At 38.9% G+C, this 19,750-nt stretch overlaps 1 protein-coding gene across 1 annotated transcript in view; it reads left to right on the top strand.

Annotated features, from left to right (window-relative positions):
• LOC108606868 (neuronal acetylcholine receptor subunit alpha-7) overlaps positions 1–19,149 on the top strand; it is a 31,628-nt gene extending 12,479 nt beyond the window's left edge. Inside the window, 9 exon segments of the mRNA XM_017997393.2 lie at positions 8,190–8,525; positions 8,750–8,825; positions 11,778–11,972; positions 13,311–13,397; positions 14,752–14,861; positions 18,057–18,208; positions 18,299–18,421; positions 18,524–18,662; positions 18,945–19,149. Of these exon segments, the coding sequence (XP_017852882.2) occupies positions 8,190–8,525; positions 8,750–8,825; positions 11,778–11,972; positions 13,311–13,397; positions 14,752–14,861; positions 18,057–18,208; positions 18,299–18,421; positions 18,524–18,662; positions 18,945–19,097 (1,371 nt within the window). The 3' untranslated portion in view covers positions 19,098–19,149.
• The last annotated feature ends 601 nt before the right edge of the window (positions 19,150–19,750 follow it).

Genomic DNA, 19,750 nt, shown 5'->3' with positions numbered 1-19,750 from the left:
CCTGCTGAGACTGAAGCTGATGAAATATATTATATATTTATTGTTATGCTCAAATGCAAACTAAATACAGTTGTAATTATCAGCTCAGCATGCCTGGAATAGAAACTTTTTTAGTTTTCAGGTAAAATTTAATTTATTTTTATTTTACTTTTACGTTTTTCGTTAATGGCGCTGGAGAAGCTGTGCGGCCTGGACATATTGCCATTCATGCGGACTGCATTTGACACGAGGCGCGCCCAGCTAGAACTAAATGTCGCCAGTTGTAATTTCAATAATCCGTACATGCTCCTAGCGCCGCCCTTCGCCAAGCCCAAGCGAACGCTCAAGAGATTGTTGAAAAGAAAAAACTTGAAATTGAATGCAACACACGGCACGACGACCGTGGGCATTAAGTTCAAGGGCGGCATTGTGTTGGGCGCCGATTCGCGTGGCACCAATGGCACCTGTGTGGCCTCGCAGAAGTTGAAAAAGATAATGCAGATCAATGAGTACATGCTGGCCACGATGGCAGGTGCGGCAGCCGACTGCAACTACTGGGACCGCGTGCTGGAGATGGAGGCGCGACTCTATAGAGTAAAGCATGGCCAGCAGATGCCGATAAATACGGCGTCCAGAATTCTGAGCAATGTTACCAGCAAATACAAGGGCATGGGTCTGAGCATGGGCATGATGCTGGCTGGCTACGATCCAGAGGGTCCGCGCCTGATCTACATCGATTCGGACGGACTGCGCACCGAGGGCAACTCCTTTACCGTGGGCAGTGGCTCGGGCTTTGCCCATGGCGTATTGGACAGCGACTACAGGTGGGACATGAGCGACAGCGAGGCTTATCGGCTGGCGCGTCGCTGCATTTTTCATGCCGCCTGCTTGGACGCGTACTCGGGTGGACTTGTGCACTTGTATCACATTAGAGAATCTGGCTGGCAGTTGGTGTCCATAACAGATTGCCAGGAACTGGCAGAGTCCTCTTCGCATGTTTTTATTGAATAAATTGAGTGTACCTATGAAAAATCATTTGAGTAATGGCAGACAGCAGCAGCTGCCGGCAGCAGCTTTGCAATCTGAAGCAGCGCAGTTAAGTGCAAACTTGCATTTTTCATATATATATACAAATATATATATTGTAGTATTTTTCCCGCGGGATACTCAAACATTTGACACTGGCAATATTTTAACTGTTAACTGCAGCACTCACAGTTTGCACTTACAGTTTGCATTTTGCATATTTTACGTGCATGCTGCTCGCTCGGTCTCAAAGCAATTTGAAGATTTAACACCTGACAGCTGCTGTTGGCAGCAAGGAGGGGACGTGGGGCGTTGGGCGTGACGCTACAAGGACACCAGCTGTTGGCAAAGGCCAACAAGCGAGCTTGTACCAAACGGGGTTTGGGGCTGCAATTCAATTTTCAGTTTTCAGCGCTACAAAAACTGGGCCAAGCACCATCAATTTAGCTGCTTATCAGCTAAAGAGAGTCAACGTCGCTTTACTGTCGAGCTGCACACAAGTGATTAAGCTTTAAGATGCGTTAAAGCGTGCGTGGCAAACAATGCAATGCTCAAGCTCGCTCGTGAGCTTATGCATGTGATTTATACAGGCGCCAGCAAGGCAAAAGCAAAAGCACATATCATAATTGCGCCCGTGGGAGGTCAACTGTGCTAGAAGGACATTGGCAAAGCGCAAATGCAAAACAAACGAGCGAGCCAGCAAGCTATCTCGCTCACACACATAGCCGTAAATTGCATTTGAATAAGTCGCAACACACACACACAACAAGCAGCGAACAATGAAAAAGCCAGCGAATCAACTGCCCTGAAAAGTATTTGCATGAATTTTTCATTTTCTTTCTTTTTTACTGCTGCACTGAGCTTTGTTTACCTGTTGGCAACGACAAGTGCGCTCAAATTGGAATGTTATCAAGTTGCTGTTTGTTTACAGCAACTGCCAGTGCTTCAGTTCCTGTTCCTTATGGCTCCAGCCTTGTTCGCCTAATTCTCAACTGCCTGCCGTCAATTTTGCCTTCGTTTGCCTCTTTCCCTTTGACTGCCATCGACTCAAAGGCAGCCTGCTGTTGGTCTAAGCTCTATGCATGCATTTCATCAACTTAAACAGGACACCTCACACGCACACCAATACACATACACACGTTTGCATAGACGCATGCATTTGGACAGGCTTGGCATACTTTTCAGAATTTTCAATGCATTTGTGCTTTGGATTTCATTTGGGCAGCACTGAGCAGTGAGCAGTGAGAGTGCGCGTCGCTGTTCAGTCACTTTCTCTTTGATTGATGTTGTTGCATGTGCAACTGACTGCAGCTCGAGTGGCTTGTATACTGTATACTCTATGTGTGTGTGCGAGCACTTTCAAAGGCAGAAGTTTGTCAAATGTGAGCGCATATCAAACGCATACACACACATGCATTTACCATGTGTATCTGTGTGTGGGTACTGGGGATAAATGTTAGCATGTCCAGAGCATTGCTCAATGGGCTGTGCGAGCGTGTTTGCCGAAATTAGGACAGCACTTCGACAACAACTGACACAACTTTTCTTGACAGCCCAAGCACAACGAAAATAAACGAAAAAATGAAATCACTTAAATTGCACTTTAAGTGCGTCTCCTCAAATGGACTGCAAAGTGAACGAACTAAACAGCTCGAAAATAAAATCAAAATAATAAACTTCCTTGGCTAAAAAACTATAAATTATATGCACAAAATAAACACATTTAGTCGCTGAACAAAATTTCTAGGAAAGTAATTGTAGATATATCGGGAATAGTTTCTGTTTCTTTAAATCAACTCTTTTTGAATTGAGCAATAATTATTGAAAAAATTGCAGAAAAAAAAATTAAGAGCACAAACAAATTATTATTTCCTCTAACATTTAATTTGAGCTTTTTATCAATTTAAATTGCTTTAACATTAGAAATTAAAAAAACTATTTGCTTAAATTGTTTGGTTAAACAATTTTTGCAGATATGACAGTATAAAAAATCAATTGCTTGAAAGTATAAATGTTGTTATAATATGAGAACTTACAGAATAAGAAGCTAATAATAATAATTAATTGCAATTAATAGACAAATAGGTTGGACTTATTTGAACTTATACTAAATAATTTTAGATGTTCGAAAATAATGTATTTAAATAATGTATTTGCTGCTCTAATCATTAAATATTTTGTATACCATTGATTAGTCCGAATTGCAAATCAACATTTTTCTATAATTTACATCTGACTAAAAAGCTAAAACGCAAATGATACAAAATTATTAAAGTAATGTGAGTTTTAAATTAAATTTAGTGAGGATGTGTTAAGATAGATTGCAATGTTCAAATGTTGATAATAAAAATATTTTTAAAAAAAATGTTTGTTTACCTTAAATGCGCAACTCTTATGCAATAACAAATATTAATTTAGCTTATGAATTTAATTTTTGAAATAGATTGTGCTTTGTACTTGAAGATATTTAATTGAATTACTGCCTAAGTAAATGTCACAGCTTAATTATAATCCGCCTTTGTCTTTTGCAAAAACAGAGCAGAGCAGAGAGCGCATTAATTGCTGCTGATTTGCTTGGGTATGAGTAGTTGAGTTCGAGTTCAGTTCAGTTGAGTTGAGTTGAGTTGATTGTACATTGCATGCCACATAGTTTAGCCTGAAAATCCCTCAACAAATTACAGTAATTGTTGCCGAAGTCAAAGTCATTCGCATAACAAGTTGTGCTCGAGCAGTTGCCAGTTGCCAGTTGCCAGTTTTGCCGCTGGTTATACGAATTGATGAGCTTTATGGGGGCCGCAATGGCTTTTTGGTTTAAGCAGCCTAAGCCAGTGTCACTTGGCTTCGAAACATTACGTAAACACTTCAGCAATGGTGAACTCAAGCTGTGCAAAGGTCCTTGAAAAACAAGACCAGCCAGTCAGCCAGCCAGCCAGTCAGCCAGCCAGTCAGCCCAACAGTAAGCCAAATATGTACAGTCTACAAATACATGCATAAGCATGGGCATGATGATAAAAGCGCAATTTAATTAACTGAACGCGAACGATGCGCGGTTTAGAGATAAATACACAAACTTAGATGCGAGTATGTGTGCCAAGCGTCTTTTGTCTGCGGTCTCGCTCGATATTGAGCTTATTTTATATACCCATATACACACATATACATTACATATTATATATGTGTATATGCATATGCATATGCATATGTATGTGTATATGTCGTCTTATAAATATTTGCCGGCAGCTGTCATTTTGATAATGGAGTTTCAAATGTTTGCTATTCATGCTCATAAACACATGTTGGCGAGCTTTGCAAACTCCACCAAACGCACACACAAGAGCTTTTAGATATGCAAAAATGCCACGCCCATGCCGCCCACGTTCCATTTTAATTGCATTTTGCAAGCACACGCAGCAAAACTTCTACACTCGCCAGCATTTTCAATTAATATTGTTGAATTGAATATTGGCTTTAATTAAATGCAAAATTGCGCTAGATCCGCATTGAAAGTTATTGATCGCATATCTAAATTTAAGGCCAGCTGCCAATAGTTTGAGCAAAAGCAGCAATTTGAATATTGATTATTATTTAATTATTGAAATCGCACGCGCAATGAAATTGTTATTTATTATATATTAAGTAAGTATTGTCATATCAATTTGTCCACTAGTTAATCACAGGCGGGCGAAAAGAATGAGCTTAAGGCGGCAGTAAGTCGAATGGGGCTGGGCTGGGGTGGGCGGTAACGAAATAAAAATCAAGAGAAACGAAAATAAAACAACTCCCAGGCGCATTAATTAAAAGGCGCAGACAAAGCGAGGCGCAGATTAATTGGCGTCAATGAGCGTCAGACAAATACACAGACCGAGTCAGAGAGTCAGAGAAGCAAAAAAGAAACCAAGGAACGACAAAGGCGAAAAGTGATTAAGTAGACACCAGTCGATGGCGAAGTGTAGGCAGCGCCAGCAGCAGCAGCAGCAGCAGCAGCAGCAGCAGCAGCAGCAGCAATAACAACAGAGAGAGCCGTGGGACATCAACGGATATCAGCGAAAATGAGTAATGAACTCGAGCTTTTGGGCGGCAGTCACTTGTACGTGTCCGTGTGTGTGTGTGTGAGTTTTTTCTTTTTGTGCATACACAATAACAAACTAGGTTCGTGTGTGTGTGTGCGTGGGGAATGTGCGCTGTGTTTTATGCTACAGTTTGTTGTCTGTATATGCGTTTGGCTTTTTTAACTCCCCAAACGCGTCGCATGTCAATGAACTGCTGCAGCAACTTGCTGCCTGGCTGGGAATATTATGCAAATTATGCGCGCAGGCCGAGCACGAAACTTGTCTTTGGGCAGCCTACAGCCCACAACAGCCACACAGCCCAAAGAGCGAAGAGCCAACTTGCCTGTATTTCTGCAGCGCTGTGCGTTTTTTTTTTTGTCTGCTCATTTAAAATTCAACAAATGCTTGCCACTGCCACCGCTGCTATTTTTGCCACAGCGCAAAGTGTATAAAGTAGTGCATGCCACACACACACACACATGCAAATAGAGGTAAATACAGTCACATACGCTCGCACTTTTTTTGAATGCGAATAAGCTTCATTTATGTTACATTTGTTGCTTTCTTCGCTGCTACACTAAAAATGCCAGCCAAAGCAGCTGCATTCACATACACCTGACTTCGTCTACTTGCCACACACACACACACACACAGAGACAGAAAGAGTCAGTGCGCTTTCAGCACTTGCATGCAGCTAAAACAGAAACAGAAACAAGCGCAACCACAGAGGCCAACGAAGGCGACGACAAATAAGCGCCACAATTTCACTGGTTGCCATTTGCATAGCCGTCTGCCGACCACGCCCCCCCCCTGCTCAAGCACAAGCAGTGCGCCGCCTAAAAAGCCAACGTCGGACCACATTTTTATTTTAATTAAACTTCAAGCTAACTCTTTGCGCTTTTTTTTTTCTGCATTTCTTATACACCATGCATATAAATTGTGTATGGCAGCTTCATTTTATTAGCTTCGTTTGTGTTCAGCTTTATAATTGCGTTGAGGCCTGCATGCAAATGCAAATTGAATCTGGAACGACTAAGCAGCGAGTTTTGCTAGATTCAAATATAATAAAGTTAGCGACAATCAAAGTGCTGCCCCAACATAATGGACGAGCTGCAATGCACCTACGAGTGCAACAATCTGCCAAATTGAGCCATCAAACCAAATTATGCGAACGCAGAAAAAACCAATTTTCGTTTGCAATGCGGTGGGCAGAACGCAAACGAATTTGATTAGCTTGATGCAGCCAGCACACAGGACTAACGACACTACAGCAAACATAGCCTGACCCCTGCTAGACAGAGACGACACTAGCCCAGCTGCAGTCAAGTGCAATAATGTAATGGCAATATTTAGTGCCGTGAGCGTGTTTGTTTAGTTTCGGTGTTCGTTATGACCAGAATACAGTGTTGACCGCTTTAGCAGTTTTCTATATAGATTTGTCCATTTCCAAATGGCTGCAGCTCGAGTAAATTTCGGTAAATTGCGGAAATCCGTTCTAGCCTTTTCCTAGAATAAGTGAGAATAAGTTTTATAATATTACACAACAGCTTTCAATGCTGATAATTGTTTTGTAACCTAGAACATAACTATTATAAAATTATATATTTGTTGTGTGCTATCAATATCAAAATAATTCATCTGAGCTTAACTCAATTTCAGATTGGAATAAAAAAATGTATCTAAATTCAAGATGATTTAAATTCAAAAATGATTTGAATCATTTACGTCTTTGTTATCAATAATTATTTTGAGAAAACACTTTATGGTATTTATATAGTGATAGGTCATTGCTTAAATGGCGATATTAGCTTTTGATATTTTTAAACACTGACATTTGTCCTAGCGAATGGTTAAGACTATTTTAAAGTTTTGTAAATGTAACGTTCCGATACTTAAATCTCAAAGCAAGACAAACGGAGTCGTTTCAGCCTCAAATTCACAACACACAAGTTTGCAAATTTCAGTCGTTCGTAGCCAAGTTTTAATTTTATAATATAGCAACGGGCAAGCGTTATCAATAAATATATTTAATATATAAAGTCATGAAGGAAATGCTAATGTGAACTTTTAGTAGTTTTTAAGCTTTTTTTCATTTTTCTATCCTTTTTTGAGACTGATGCATTCCCTTTTTGTGGCAACACTGCCGCATTATTACGTTACAGCAGCAGCACGTCCTCGCAGCAAGCGTCCTATTGTCGCATCCTGCAGGCGGCCAGCTGAACTTAGCAGAGCTTAGCCGCTGGTTTTATTTGCTCACAGTTCGATTCTGTTAGAGCGCCCAAAAAAAAAAATAAAAATAAACCAGCAAGCATATTGACGAGCTCAACTCGCTGGGCCTCAGGTCTCTGGCCTCTGTCCTCGAGTTCCAGCACTGCTCCATTTCATTTACCGCATTTCTGTCGCATTGTTGCTGCTGCTGCTGCTGCTGCCGCATGCCTCCGCCTGGCGCATTTTCTGATTGCACTCACACAGTTCATACCCGGAAATTGTTCGGTCAAAATATTTGTGCAATGCCAGGCACGAAAGCTCGTGCCCCGGCTGTGTGGCTCATGCCGTCTAGGATTTGTTATTTAAGCGTCCAGAGATTTGGTTTTTGGCATTTTTCGTGCCCATGCGCTGGCTCTACCATGAATATTTCAGGCATTTAATTGTAAATTACACATACGCCTAGTGTGCAGTTTTTCTCATGCATTTTTACAATTGTTTGCCAGTTGTTGCCACTATTGTTATTACTGCCGTTGCTGTATGCGTGTGCCTGTGTGTGTGTGAGTGTGTAATGCGCGGATTTTGTTATTGGGCCACGTCCTCTGGGATAGGCTTGGTTAGTGCGCATTTAAAAATTAAACTCGCTTGATTAAAGTACTGGGTAAATTGAAATGGTTTCGCTTGTCGTTGGCTTTGTGTGCTGAATAATGCAGCATTCTGATTGATGATGCAATCGTCTGTGGGCTGTTAAAAGATTAATTTATTGCAAATAAGTGCAAAATGCAGAGTTCAAATTAAAGAGTTTTTGCTGGTGGAAACTTAAATTTTGAATTAATATTAAGTGACATACATTTTGAATTGCAATTAAGTGTGGTTAGCTAATTCATAATTTAGTTTGAAATTAATTTGTGGTTGCATTTGCATTTGCAGGACGAGAAAAATCAATTGCTGGTCACGAACGTGTGGCTCAAGCTGGAGTGGAACGATATGAATCTGCGCTGGAACACCTCGGATTACGGCGGCGTCAAGGATCTGCGCATACCGCCGCATCGCATCTGGAAGCCGGACGTGCTGATGTATAACAGCGCCGACGAAGGCTTCGACGGCACCTACCAGACCAATGTGGTGGTGCGAAATAATGGCTCCTGTCTGTACGTGCCGCCGGGCATATTCAAGTCGACTTGCAAGATAGATATCACGTGGTTTCCGTTCGATGATCAGCGCTGCGAAATGAAGTTTGGCAGCTGGACCTATGATGGATTTCAGGTTTGATAAATCAGTCGCCCAAGTGAAGCAAGGCAACCAGGGAGTACACCACAGCTCGTAGTTGTTATGCTTACTCTTGAACTATATACATATAGAATTCTCTATTTTTCGAATTTTATTGAATTATGATTTTCCCTTGAGTTTGTTTCTCATACGAGGAGGAGATGGCGTTGGAGCGATATATGTATTTATATTATTCTACCCTCTCCCCATTGTAACTAAAGCTGGATTTGCAATTACAAGATGAAACTGGCGGTGATATCAGCAGTTACGTGCTCAACGGCGAGTGGGAACTACTGGGTGAGTAAGCCAAATGCCAGTTCGTTATCTAGCTAGCTAACTGGCTCTGGCTTTAGAGCAACTATAGGCAACGACTCGAACTAACTCGAACGTGAGTCGCAGTCGCAGTCGCAGGACAAATGAAACGAAACGACATATACACATTTGAAATTTTTTGTGAGAAATGACTGCCCAAGCCCCAATGCATTGGGCATTGTCATGCTCATGCTACCTCACTCACTCACTCTCTCACTCTCTCTCTCTGTCGCTCTCTGAGTTGTCCGTTTAATGTGTATGTGTTAGTCGACAGAAAGTACAAGAAAATAATGAAAAAGATAACTACTTTTCCCACATCTTGCTGCCCAAGATGTTGTCATAAGTCTTCAAGCAAGCAAGTATACGCCACGTTGGCTTAGCCCACTTGAAAATAATGGCTCGTGCAGATACAATACATACAACTCTATGTAGCTTGACTTATGGCCTTTCCCCACAAGAAAGAAAGAAAGAAATACAAACAAAACAAAACAAACATGGCATACAACAAACCATATATATAACATATATATATAGCAGGGTTCAAGTTGGGCGCTAAAGTTCCGCACTCGTTCCGTTCGAAACTCATACTGTGTTTTAAAAGCGCGTCTCGATTGTATTGCCCGCCCATAGGGCAATATTAATTGTATGCGCCAACTCTCATCAGCTGTTTCTTACACACACACACACACACACACACATACCAACACACACACACAAACAATTTAACTGTACTATACATATTTCGTTCCCAATGAATACGGAATGTAGTACGGCACCTAATGAACCCTGTTTACCTTTTACTATAAACTTTAACTGCTCTTCAACTATTCTCTCAACTCTTTGCTACTGTTAAACCTTTACTCTCTCTCTAACTCTCAAATTCTCAATCAAATACCACACGCTTATCCAGTGTTCTCCCACTCACTCACTCTAATCAGCAAACGCTAACAGAAAAAATTACAAATCACAATTTGGGCGCTTTAACTTTTCAAGTCCGAAATAGCCGCGTAAACGTTTCGTTTACCCATAGTTTGAGCATATTGTATATAAAAAACAAAACATTGTTCATTGCATACAGCGCAGCAGTGGCATAGCATATGCCTTTTATTTTTCCGTATGCTATGCCAGCTGGCTGGCTGATCAAAAAGACTTTAAGTACACAAGAGGTAAGGCCTGGCCTGTGAATGAAATGCAACCCAATTAGCAGATTTTCTCTCATTACTCTCTCGCTCTCTCTCTCTCTACGCTCAACTCAAGGCATGTTAGCTCGACAGCAAAACACTTTTCTAAATTTATAATGAATGCTCTGCAGTTGCTGCTGCAGTTGCAAAATTGTATGCATACAAAAAAAACAAACAGCAGCAGCAGCTCTCTTTTTGTATATAAAACCAAATCAAAATATATAACAACAACAACAACTATTGCATTTTGCTTAGTTCGTAAGTTAGTCAAGTGAGAACTGAAATGCATTTTGCCTTTACCTTTAGTCCAAATATTATTTTTAAAATTTTAAATTGAACGCAGAAAGCAATTTCCTCAAATGACTTGAAGCATTGGCAAGCCATTAGCAACAATTGCACAACTTATAAAAGGAAAATAGTAAACTGCAGTTTTCGCACACTGAAAATGCCAAGACAGCTAAATGCTCAATCCACACCAAAAGCAACAAAAGACCTAAAAGCTCAACTTTTATGCAGCACACACACACTCACACACACACAGCTAAAGCTTCTCTCCCTGTAGTTGGCCACGCACCCAACCAATTAAGAAATTAAAAGACAAATACAAATACAAATTTCCACACACACACACACACACGAGCTTACACACAATGCGCACTATAAATTAGCGCAGAAATAGCAGAGAAAGAAAAAAAAGAAAAAACTTCTTTACTCAACACTGGCCACAAAAGTTCACAACACACCACCAAAGTGCTGCAAAAGTTTGTGCAACAAATTTTTTTTTATTATTTTTATTTGCATTTCTATTTTTAGTTTTATTTTATTTCAGTCTGCAATTCATTTTGCTTTTTGTCTCACTTTTATTCGCTGCATTATTTTTCGAAAGTTTTGCTCTCAGTGTTTTTGCGGCTTTTGTGGCATTCGCCTTTGGCTGGCAGTTTATGCAAATTATTTGAAGTTTTTGCTGTATATTTTTGCAAATTCGCACAAATGGCAGCTGAATAATTTTTAAATACTTGTGCGAAGCTGAGAGCTGTCTTTGTAGTAAGCTCTTTGATAATCTGTGCATAAGTTGATCAGATAATTTCGGCGGCTTAGGCTTGGTAAAGCGTAAATTAAGCCACTCGACTAGTATTTTGTTGAGTCCCACCGCATAGCAACCGAGCAAGGCGCTCACTTGACTGTATTTAAACATTTTCATTGCTTTAACTAACTTTCTAGTATTTCAACTTGAGTAGAAGTACTAAAAGTTTTGACACATGTTTGTCTTGAGTAAACTCAAGACGGCGCTTACTTCAAATTAGTTGCAATGCAAATAAAACTTTTACCCAAGCTACACACACGCATACATAGACAAGAAGTTTTTGAAGCCACAGCATGCACACACACACACACACATACACACACACAGCTTTCATACTCACTGCAATTACTACTACTAAAACTACTACTATTTCTAGTACTACTATTCATAATACCTACAACACCAATACTTTAATTAGCTAAAGCGCAACTTTCTTAAGATTTTTCATACTCTATACTCTAACTCTACTATACTCTCTCTATCTCTCTCTAACTACATTAAATACTCTCTCTCTTGCCTGTATGCCATGCTCGCTACTCGTAGCATAGTCATAAAGCTCAGAACCAAGTGAAACGTGAACTGAAACGAAACCATGAACCGAAATGTTAAACTCCTATTGGGACTTAAGACTTACTAATGTACTTTATATTTATGGAATTGCAATTTCGACAGGTGTGCCCGGTAAACGGAACGAGATCTACTACAACTGCTGCCCGGAGCCCTATATAGACATCACATTTGCCATTATCATACGGCGTCGCACGCTGTACTATTTTTTTAATCTGATCATACCCTGTGTGCTAATTGCATCTATGGCACTGCTTGGCTTCACCCTGCCACCGGACTCGGGTGAAAAGCTATCGCTGGGTAAGTTCTCCAGTGGCAGCGCCCCATACGCTAGTCTATATAGTCTATAAGTAGTTGGGAAGGCAATAGGGCGACGAGCCACATTAATTTGAATCCACTTAGCCAAGGCAAATACTTGTCACACACACACACACACAAGCGCGCGCCCGCACACACATAAAACAGCTTAAGAGACGCTTCGAAAAGTATTTGCCAAGTACTTTTTAAAATAATGACAGCCTCTTGCCTCGCATTTAAAATTAGATGCCGCTGGCTGGCAAAAAAAAAAAGAGAAAAAAAATACAAGTATGCCGTTGTCGTCCTTGCCACAGCCGCTGATGAGTGCTCGGAGAGCATGCTGATGCTCGTGAGCTTGACTGACATCGCACATTAGGCGTTATTGCCATTGGCAGCAATGTGGATGTGGATGCTGCTGCTGCCGCTGCTGCTGCTGCTGCTGATGATGATGGGAGATGATGACGGCAGAGTCGCGCTCGCTGCGACTGGTAAACAAACTATTGAACTTTTAATGTTGCCCGAATTGCGTGCTAAGGCTGTTGCCAACGAATATTGAGAGTCTGCTATCTTCGATACACAGAAGACTTTGTCGTGTTAGTTACTTGAGAGCTGCTGTACTAATATTCAAGATTAGGTGAAGGTTGGGCTAACATTACAAATCTCCAAACTGTATGCATAGAAAATCAAATGTTCTTTTAATTCTTGATGTATCTTTTGTATCATTTCTGAATCTAATGCAATATAATGTTGCTTCATTTTGATCCCAATGAATTTGAGGGATGCATTCAAATAATTCCAAGTGAGCTGCGTCTCGATAAATTTGCTTATATTCGTGAGCTATCGGAACTATGTTCCACATAAAGTAACGAGACTTTTCAAGCAAACAAATAAAATCCCATTTATATGCATATAATGTACCCAGCGTTAGATTTGAAAATCTGTTTGTGCACTCCGTATTTATATCAGATTTTTGAAAGCCTCTAACATTGTCTTATATAAAGACCAATTGAGCTGAAAAATAAAGTCTGAAGTATAAACTACTGTTCGAAAGTGACAAACGAAACAAGAACAAAATTTCTTATAATATTTATTTAATTATTTACAACAACTTAATTAAATGTATAAGCTAAATTACAATTTAGTTTAGAGTCTAGATAATAAAACAATAAAATATTTAGTTATTGAGATTCGTATTCGTCTCGAATAAGCTAGTTAGCATTTAAGATAAAGTATAAATATACATATAATGTAAGAAATGTAATTATGTCAGCTAGCAATAAATATTATATTTAAGTTATGCACTTTGTATACTAACCATTTGATATATATATTATTATTTAGGCGTTACTATTCTGCTCTCGCTGACCGTGTTCCTTAATATGGTTGCCGAGACAATGCCGGCCACTTCAGATGCGGTGCCACTGTTAGGTAAGATGATTACGTTTGCCAAGTCTTGTTGCTGGTAATGCCTCTAAGTGTGTGTACTACTTATAAATGTTGTTCTCATATTCCTTTAACGTATACTAACTTTAACTTAAACTTTAAACGTATAATCGCATAATCGCATAATCGCTGTGTTTTGAGTTTCGAGTGCTCTTCTGTTTCCAGTTCATACTAAATATCATACTAAAGTTGCAATTGCAGTTACATTCATAAATCTAAAAACATTTACTCCATGCATTTCTAAAACGATTTTAAAACCAACAATAAAATCCGATGATTTTATAATATTAAAACTTTGACACACAATTAATAAAATCTAAAATCAGCAAACAGTTCGCACTCTTCGCTTTCTTTGGCTTTAAAGCCCAATTCAATCAACTTGAGGCTTTAAAGCTTGCAGAGAAAGCGTAAACTGTTGCTAAAAAAACAAATGTATAAACTAAAAGTAAAGACAGAAACTTAATTGTAGGGCATAAAGTGAACTAAAAATGATTTTTGCAATTTTTGTTAAATCTAAAATAGTAGTCCAATTAAAATATAAAATTCCGCTAAGACACACAGAACACACGAGTTAGTTTTGAAAAAAGAAATCGCACACACACCTTTGAAAACGAGTTACTTGCACGCTATAAACTTTTATCTTAAATATCCATTAAACAAAGTTAATTAACTTCATTGAACTACAAAATATTGAGCTTTCAAATTCTCGTATTGTTTATCGAATAATTTACTTAAAGCTAAATTTCAAATTCTAACCAATAAAACTCTTTTTGATTACAATTTTACTCTATTGTAAAACGTTAACTATCTAATTCTTGGCGTACATTTTTTTGAGTGTTTAATTCTATATTTAACCTCTAAAATATTAAACCAACTTAAAAGTTACCTCTGTGTGTGTGTTTAAATTAAAAATATATCTCTAAACAAACAATTTGTTATGCTTAAAAGTTTGAATATGCAAATATACAAAGTTAAGAAAACCAGACTCTCCTTACAGATATGAATACTAACTCAAATATTTGTATATATCTTTGCCTTTTTTTTCTTTCTCTCGAAACTTTATATACCTCTGTCAAATATACAAAAAAAAACCATAACATAAACCAATGAATGAATGAAAACTGAACGAAATATGCTACCCTGAACTATGCTCGAACATAATTCACCAAACCAAACCAACAAACTACCAAAAACCAAATGCACTACAACAACAACCACAACTCACACCCAACGAACCAACCACAAAAATAAAAAAAAAAAAACAACTTAAAAAACCAATACAAAAAACGATAAACTACTCGTATTTAATATATTGAAAACACGCCCAACCAACCAACAGGTACATATTTCAATTGCATAATGTTTATGGTAGCTTCATCCGTTGTGTCAACGATTTTAATATTAAATTATCATCATCGAAATGCTGATACGCACGAAATGTCCGAATGGGTAAGTTTCCAAAAATGGGTCATTCAACCAAACCAACAACCAACCAACAACTCGTATCCAAATCAACCAACCAACCAACCAACTAACCAACCAACAAACAAAACAAAAAACAACTGCAAAATGCGAGCATCACTTATCATAGCCTGCAGCAGCAATGGCAGAGCAAACTCCAATTCCAGCTCTAGCAGCGCGTGCTGGTAGCTCGGAGCGCGGAGCTTCTCTTCCTGCTGCTGCTGCTGCTGCTCGTTGCGTTGTCCACTGTCGCATAGCATTAGCATTATTTCATATGATTTATATCTAGTCACAAACAAGAGAAACCTGCATATTTATGTTGAGCAGCAAGAAATATCAAAATCAAAATAATAGAACTAATAATTTAACTGTTAGTTAGAGAAATGTGTTTGTGTTCTTGTGTTTCATTCTACTTTCTGGTTGTTGTTATCAGTTATCGATGTGTTTGTTGTTCATTATATGCTAACTATATATTCATTTGTGTTAAGTAATAAATTTTCTTGTCACACAAATTTTCATTTCATTTGTAGCGTTCAAATGTGCGCAGCTTGCCAAAAATGTGTTTTAAAGTTTTTATGGCACGCAAAAGTCAAAATCAAACACCAACCATCTGATAAACTCACCATAAAAGCTTTAAATCTACTTAAGCTATGCCAACTGCAATTCATATAGTTGCACTCACATATGCTATATATGTTGTTGTTGTTGTTTTTGTAACGTTAGCTATACGTATATTATTATTGTTGTTATGACCACCCCAACATGATGTTGTAATTTTCGATTTGAGTTTTTTGCTTTGTGCCTTTTTTTCAGTTGAAGCCTACTTAGAGGCGCTCATGCAAGCAATTATGTACAATTTTTATTTATCGAATTTAGCCTACAACATACAATGTCAGTTAAAGCTTAGTTTTTAAATCTATACTAAATGTATATGTGTGACTATAATGCAAAACCTCCAGCGAGAAGTGCAAGTGTATAAAGTGTCGGTGTGCCCATAATTATGACGGACGGATGTACAGAGTACGAATTGAATTACAGCGAGTACTATATATATGTCTACTATAAAATAATTTATGTAATGAAAAATATCGTAATGTTGATGTTGGGCCCATAATTTCTTCTCTCTCTCTCTCTCTCACTCTGTACAAACTATTCCCAAAATGAACTATATATATATTATATATGTCCTTTATTCACATATACGTTAGTCTAACCCAACACGCTGAGTCCCTTGCTCGTTGCACTTGCTTTTTTATACACTTATGCGAATGTATGTGTGCCGCTCTTATGTAAATAGCTTTATATGTTGACGTCGCGTATACATGATGTAGGGCTACGTATACGTAATGTGGTATAAGCAAACGTAATGAAATGTTTGCTTTGCTTTGCTTTGCTCCGCAAGAAATCATGTCAAGAGTCGTGCTGTAACTACATTAGAATATCCGAACAATATAAGCGCTCGGTAATAAAATCATCATGAGCTCTTTTTGCCCAAGCCCCGTCGAATCGAACACATTCAAGACGTCGACGACGACGCCGACGACGCCAAGTGGAAAGCAATTTCTTTACATTATTGCAATTGCATGAAGAGCATAATGGAGAGCTTGTGTGCTGGCTGCAGCTTGGGCGCAACTAAATGCAGCTTTGTGGAACTCGATTGGCTTTTAAGAAGTCAGTCACATGAAAAGTTTTCACTGTTTTTTTTGAACGCGAACGTGGACGGCGTCTCAACATGCAATTGCAATTGAATTTGGCGCAATTGAAGAAAAATCCAAATCAAGCACACTCACACACACACACACACATACACACAGATACAGATACAGACACAAAGACTGGGCGACAGTTGGCCCAGTTGCTAGTTGTAGTGACACGGGCATGAAAATTTAGCCAATTGCCAATGCAGGTGCATTTGAAATTCGCTGCAGCTTAGGGCATGTCATGTTTGCCACACCCCCGATCCCCAACGCCCCACCATTTCTACTTGAAATGCTCCCAACTGACGTTTGCCCTGTTACGTTTGTGTGATAACAACAAATCAATTTGCACAAAATTTGCACAAAGCAAGCGTTTCACAGATAGAAAAAAATAGAAGGAAAAAGCGTAGACAACTGAAGCGAAATACACAGCTGCGGTCTGTGTGGCAAATGCTGCTGCTAGATTCATGGATATATATATATATGCCAATGCCAGCCAGGGCAGTGAGTGTGCTGTCTAAGCTTTGCATTTAGTTTGCATGCCACGTGCTTAAGCGCAGCTCCATGTAACCGACGCTTGTTAGCGCAACCGCCAGCAAGAACGTCAAAGGCGTACGGGGCGTATGACCAACAAAGAGCGTCGCAGTTGTCAACGTGAACGGCATGGGTCTTGCACACTTGAACACTGTAATAGAGAGTGCCACACACAGCATGACAATCGATTCGCTTCGAGATTCACTTAGTTTTGATGCTCAACAATTCAATAAACTGACAGCTGAGAGTAAATTTATTAAAGAGATTGCTGCAAGTGCTTTCAAGATTTAGTCTAAGCATTAATAACAATTGTTGTCTATACTAGTGTGTTAATCGTATGCGTCCTTAGTATATATTGTGTTGTTGTTGTTGCTGTGTGTCGTGTTTTTGTTGTTGTATATCATAAATTTTGCATGCATCATAGCTATAAATAAACACGGCTGCTAACATTGCTGAAAGGCTGAAACGCAACCAACACACAGCAAGAGAGAAGTGCACATAAATATTATTATAGTCAAGTGTAATAGTAGCGCACCAAGATCATACCACGTGCCACATGCCACAAACACACACACACGACACTCACTTACACATCAGACAGCCCGCAACGACAACAACAGCTACAGCAGCAACATGTTGCCCCAGCAGAGCACTCGGCTGACTCGTTGGGGGCATATTGTTGCTTTAGTTGTAATCAAACTCAAATATAAATCATAATTGTGGCATTTATGTCTATGTGTGTGTGTGTGTGCATGCAAAATTGCCATAAATCGTTGCCTGCCCGGTTAAGTATGCCACACATTTTGGCCACACACACACACACACTACACACTGATACGACAGCTAACTTTTTTACACCGTTATACTCGTATTTGGAGCCGAGTTAGATGCTGGCTGCTGTGCCTGCCCACTGTACCACTAAATATTTCAATTTTGCCCACCTGCCTGTTAGATACGCATCGTATTTTTAATCTGGCTACCCTGGATATTGCGCATGAGTCGTCCGGGACGACCGCTGATATTGGAATTCCCGACAACGCCCTGCTCGGATACCTCGTCCGAGCGCAAGCATCAGATACTCTCCGATGTTGAGCTGAAAGAGCGGTATTTAATGATAAATGCTTTTCCCATTGTCCATCGATCTGTTGATATGCTAAATGCAAAAATATTTTTCATGCTTTCGCAACTGTGCAGCTCATCGAAGTCGCTGCTGGCCAACGTACTCGACATTGATGATGATTTTCGCCACAATTGTCGCCCCATGACGCCGGGCGGAACACTGCCACACAATCCGGCATTCTATCGCACGGTTTATGGGTAATGGCAATAGCCTCCCTCCCAGGCTGAACACCACTGAAATGGTAGCCATAACGCAACTGACACTCGTCTCTCTCTCTTTTGGTTTTCGCAATTTCGCAGGCAAGGCGACGATGGCAGCATTGGGCCAATTGGCAGCACACGTATGCCCGATGCGGTCACACATCATACGTGCATCAAATCATCAACAGAATATGAATTAGGTTTAATCTTAAAGGAAATCCGCTTTATTACTGATCAGGTAAGTGCTTCCGTTGGCCAAGTTGACCACCACACACAATTATCTGTTGAATAAATCAATTAATTAGCTTCAAGTTTAAGCTGAATGCATGCCCATAGTTAAGTTTCCAATTAGGCTGCTGCCTTAAGCTCTTCAAATGCACTTTAAATTGTATAAAATAGTTTTTGCTTAGTTAAATGATTTTCGTATTCTTTTCTCTCTCCAAAATTTCTGTACTTAACCCCGACAACTGTTAATCACAAACACAATCATAAACAAATAAATATATCTATGCTCATGTAGCTACGTAAAGAAGACGAGGACAATGACATTGCCAATGATTGGAAATTTGCAGCTATGGTCGTTGACAGACTGTGCCTTATCATATTCACAATGTTCACAATATTAGCCACAATAGCTGTACTACTATCAGCACCACATATTATTGTCTCGTAGCCATATGGGCGAGGTGGTTATTGTTATTGGTTTTATTATAAAATCAATTTGTTAATTATTAAATTAATAACGAAACTTTTTAAGTAAATTACAAAAAAAAGAATTAAAAAAAAGCAACAAAAAAATAGAAAAAAAAATAACACACACACACACTTAAATAAAAAACCATTGACTAAATAATACCAAGAAAAAAATCAAAAAAAAAAACATAAAATTCTATAAAAACAATTATTTAAATACTTAAACTACTCAGTTAAACAAAAAGTCTTTCATAAAAACTAAACCAAGACTAAAATTGTTTATATTTTTAATTCCAACTGAAAACCAAAAGTCTAAAGAAAAATATTTAAAAAAAACTTAAAATATGATCCCCAAAACTTTTCCATACCGCTAATCCCAAGTCAGCTAATAAGTTGCTTCCATTTAAAGTAATTGACATAATGACAAAAAAAATGAAACGGGTATTTGCTTTATAGATTTGTATATTTTACAATTTAAGAGCAGTTTTTTCACAAACGACAGTTTCCAAGCAACAGTTTTTTTTTCTAAACTTTAAAGTATTTGCAGTATTAGAAGAAAGAAAAAGAAAATATATATATTTCAAAGACTTTAATTGTATACGCTCAATTTCGTTGGAAAGTATTGAGCTTTAT

This window comes from Drosophila busckii, chromosome 2L (assembly GCF_011750605.1).
Source record: "Drosophila busckii strain San Diego stock center, stock number 13000-0081.31 chromosome 2L, ASM1175060v1, whole genome shotgun sequence".
Classification (NCBI taxonomy): Eukaryota; Metazoa; Arthropoda; class Insecta; order Diptera; family Drosophilidae; genus Drosophila; species Drosophila busckii.
The sequence above is the reverse complement of the archived record's forward strand: the minus strand, read 5'-3'. Positions and strand labels throughout refer to the sequence as shown.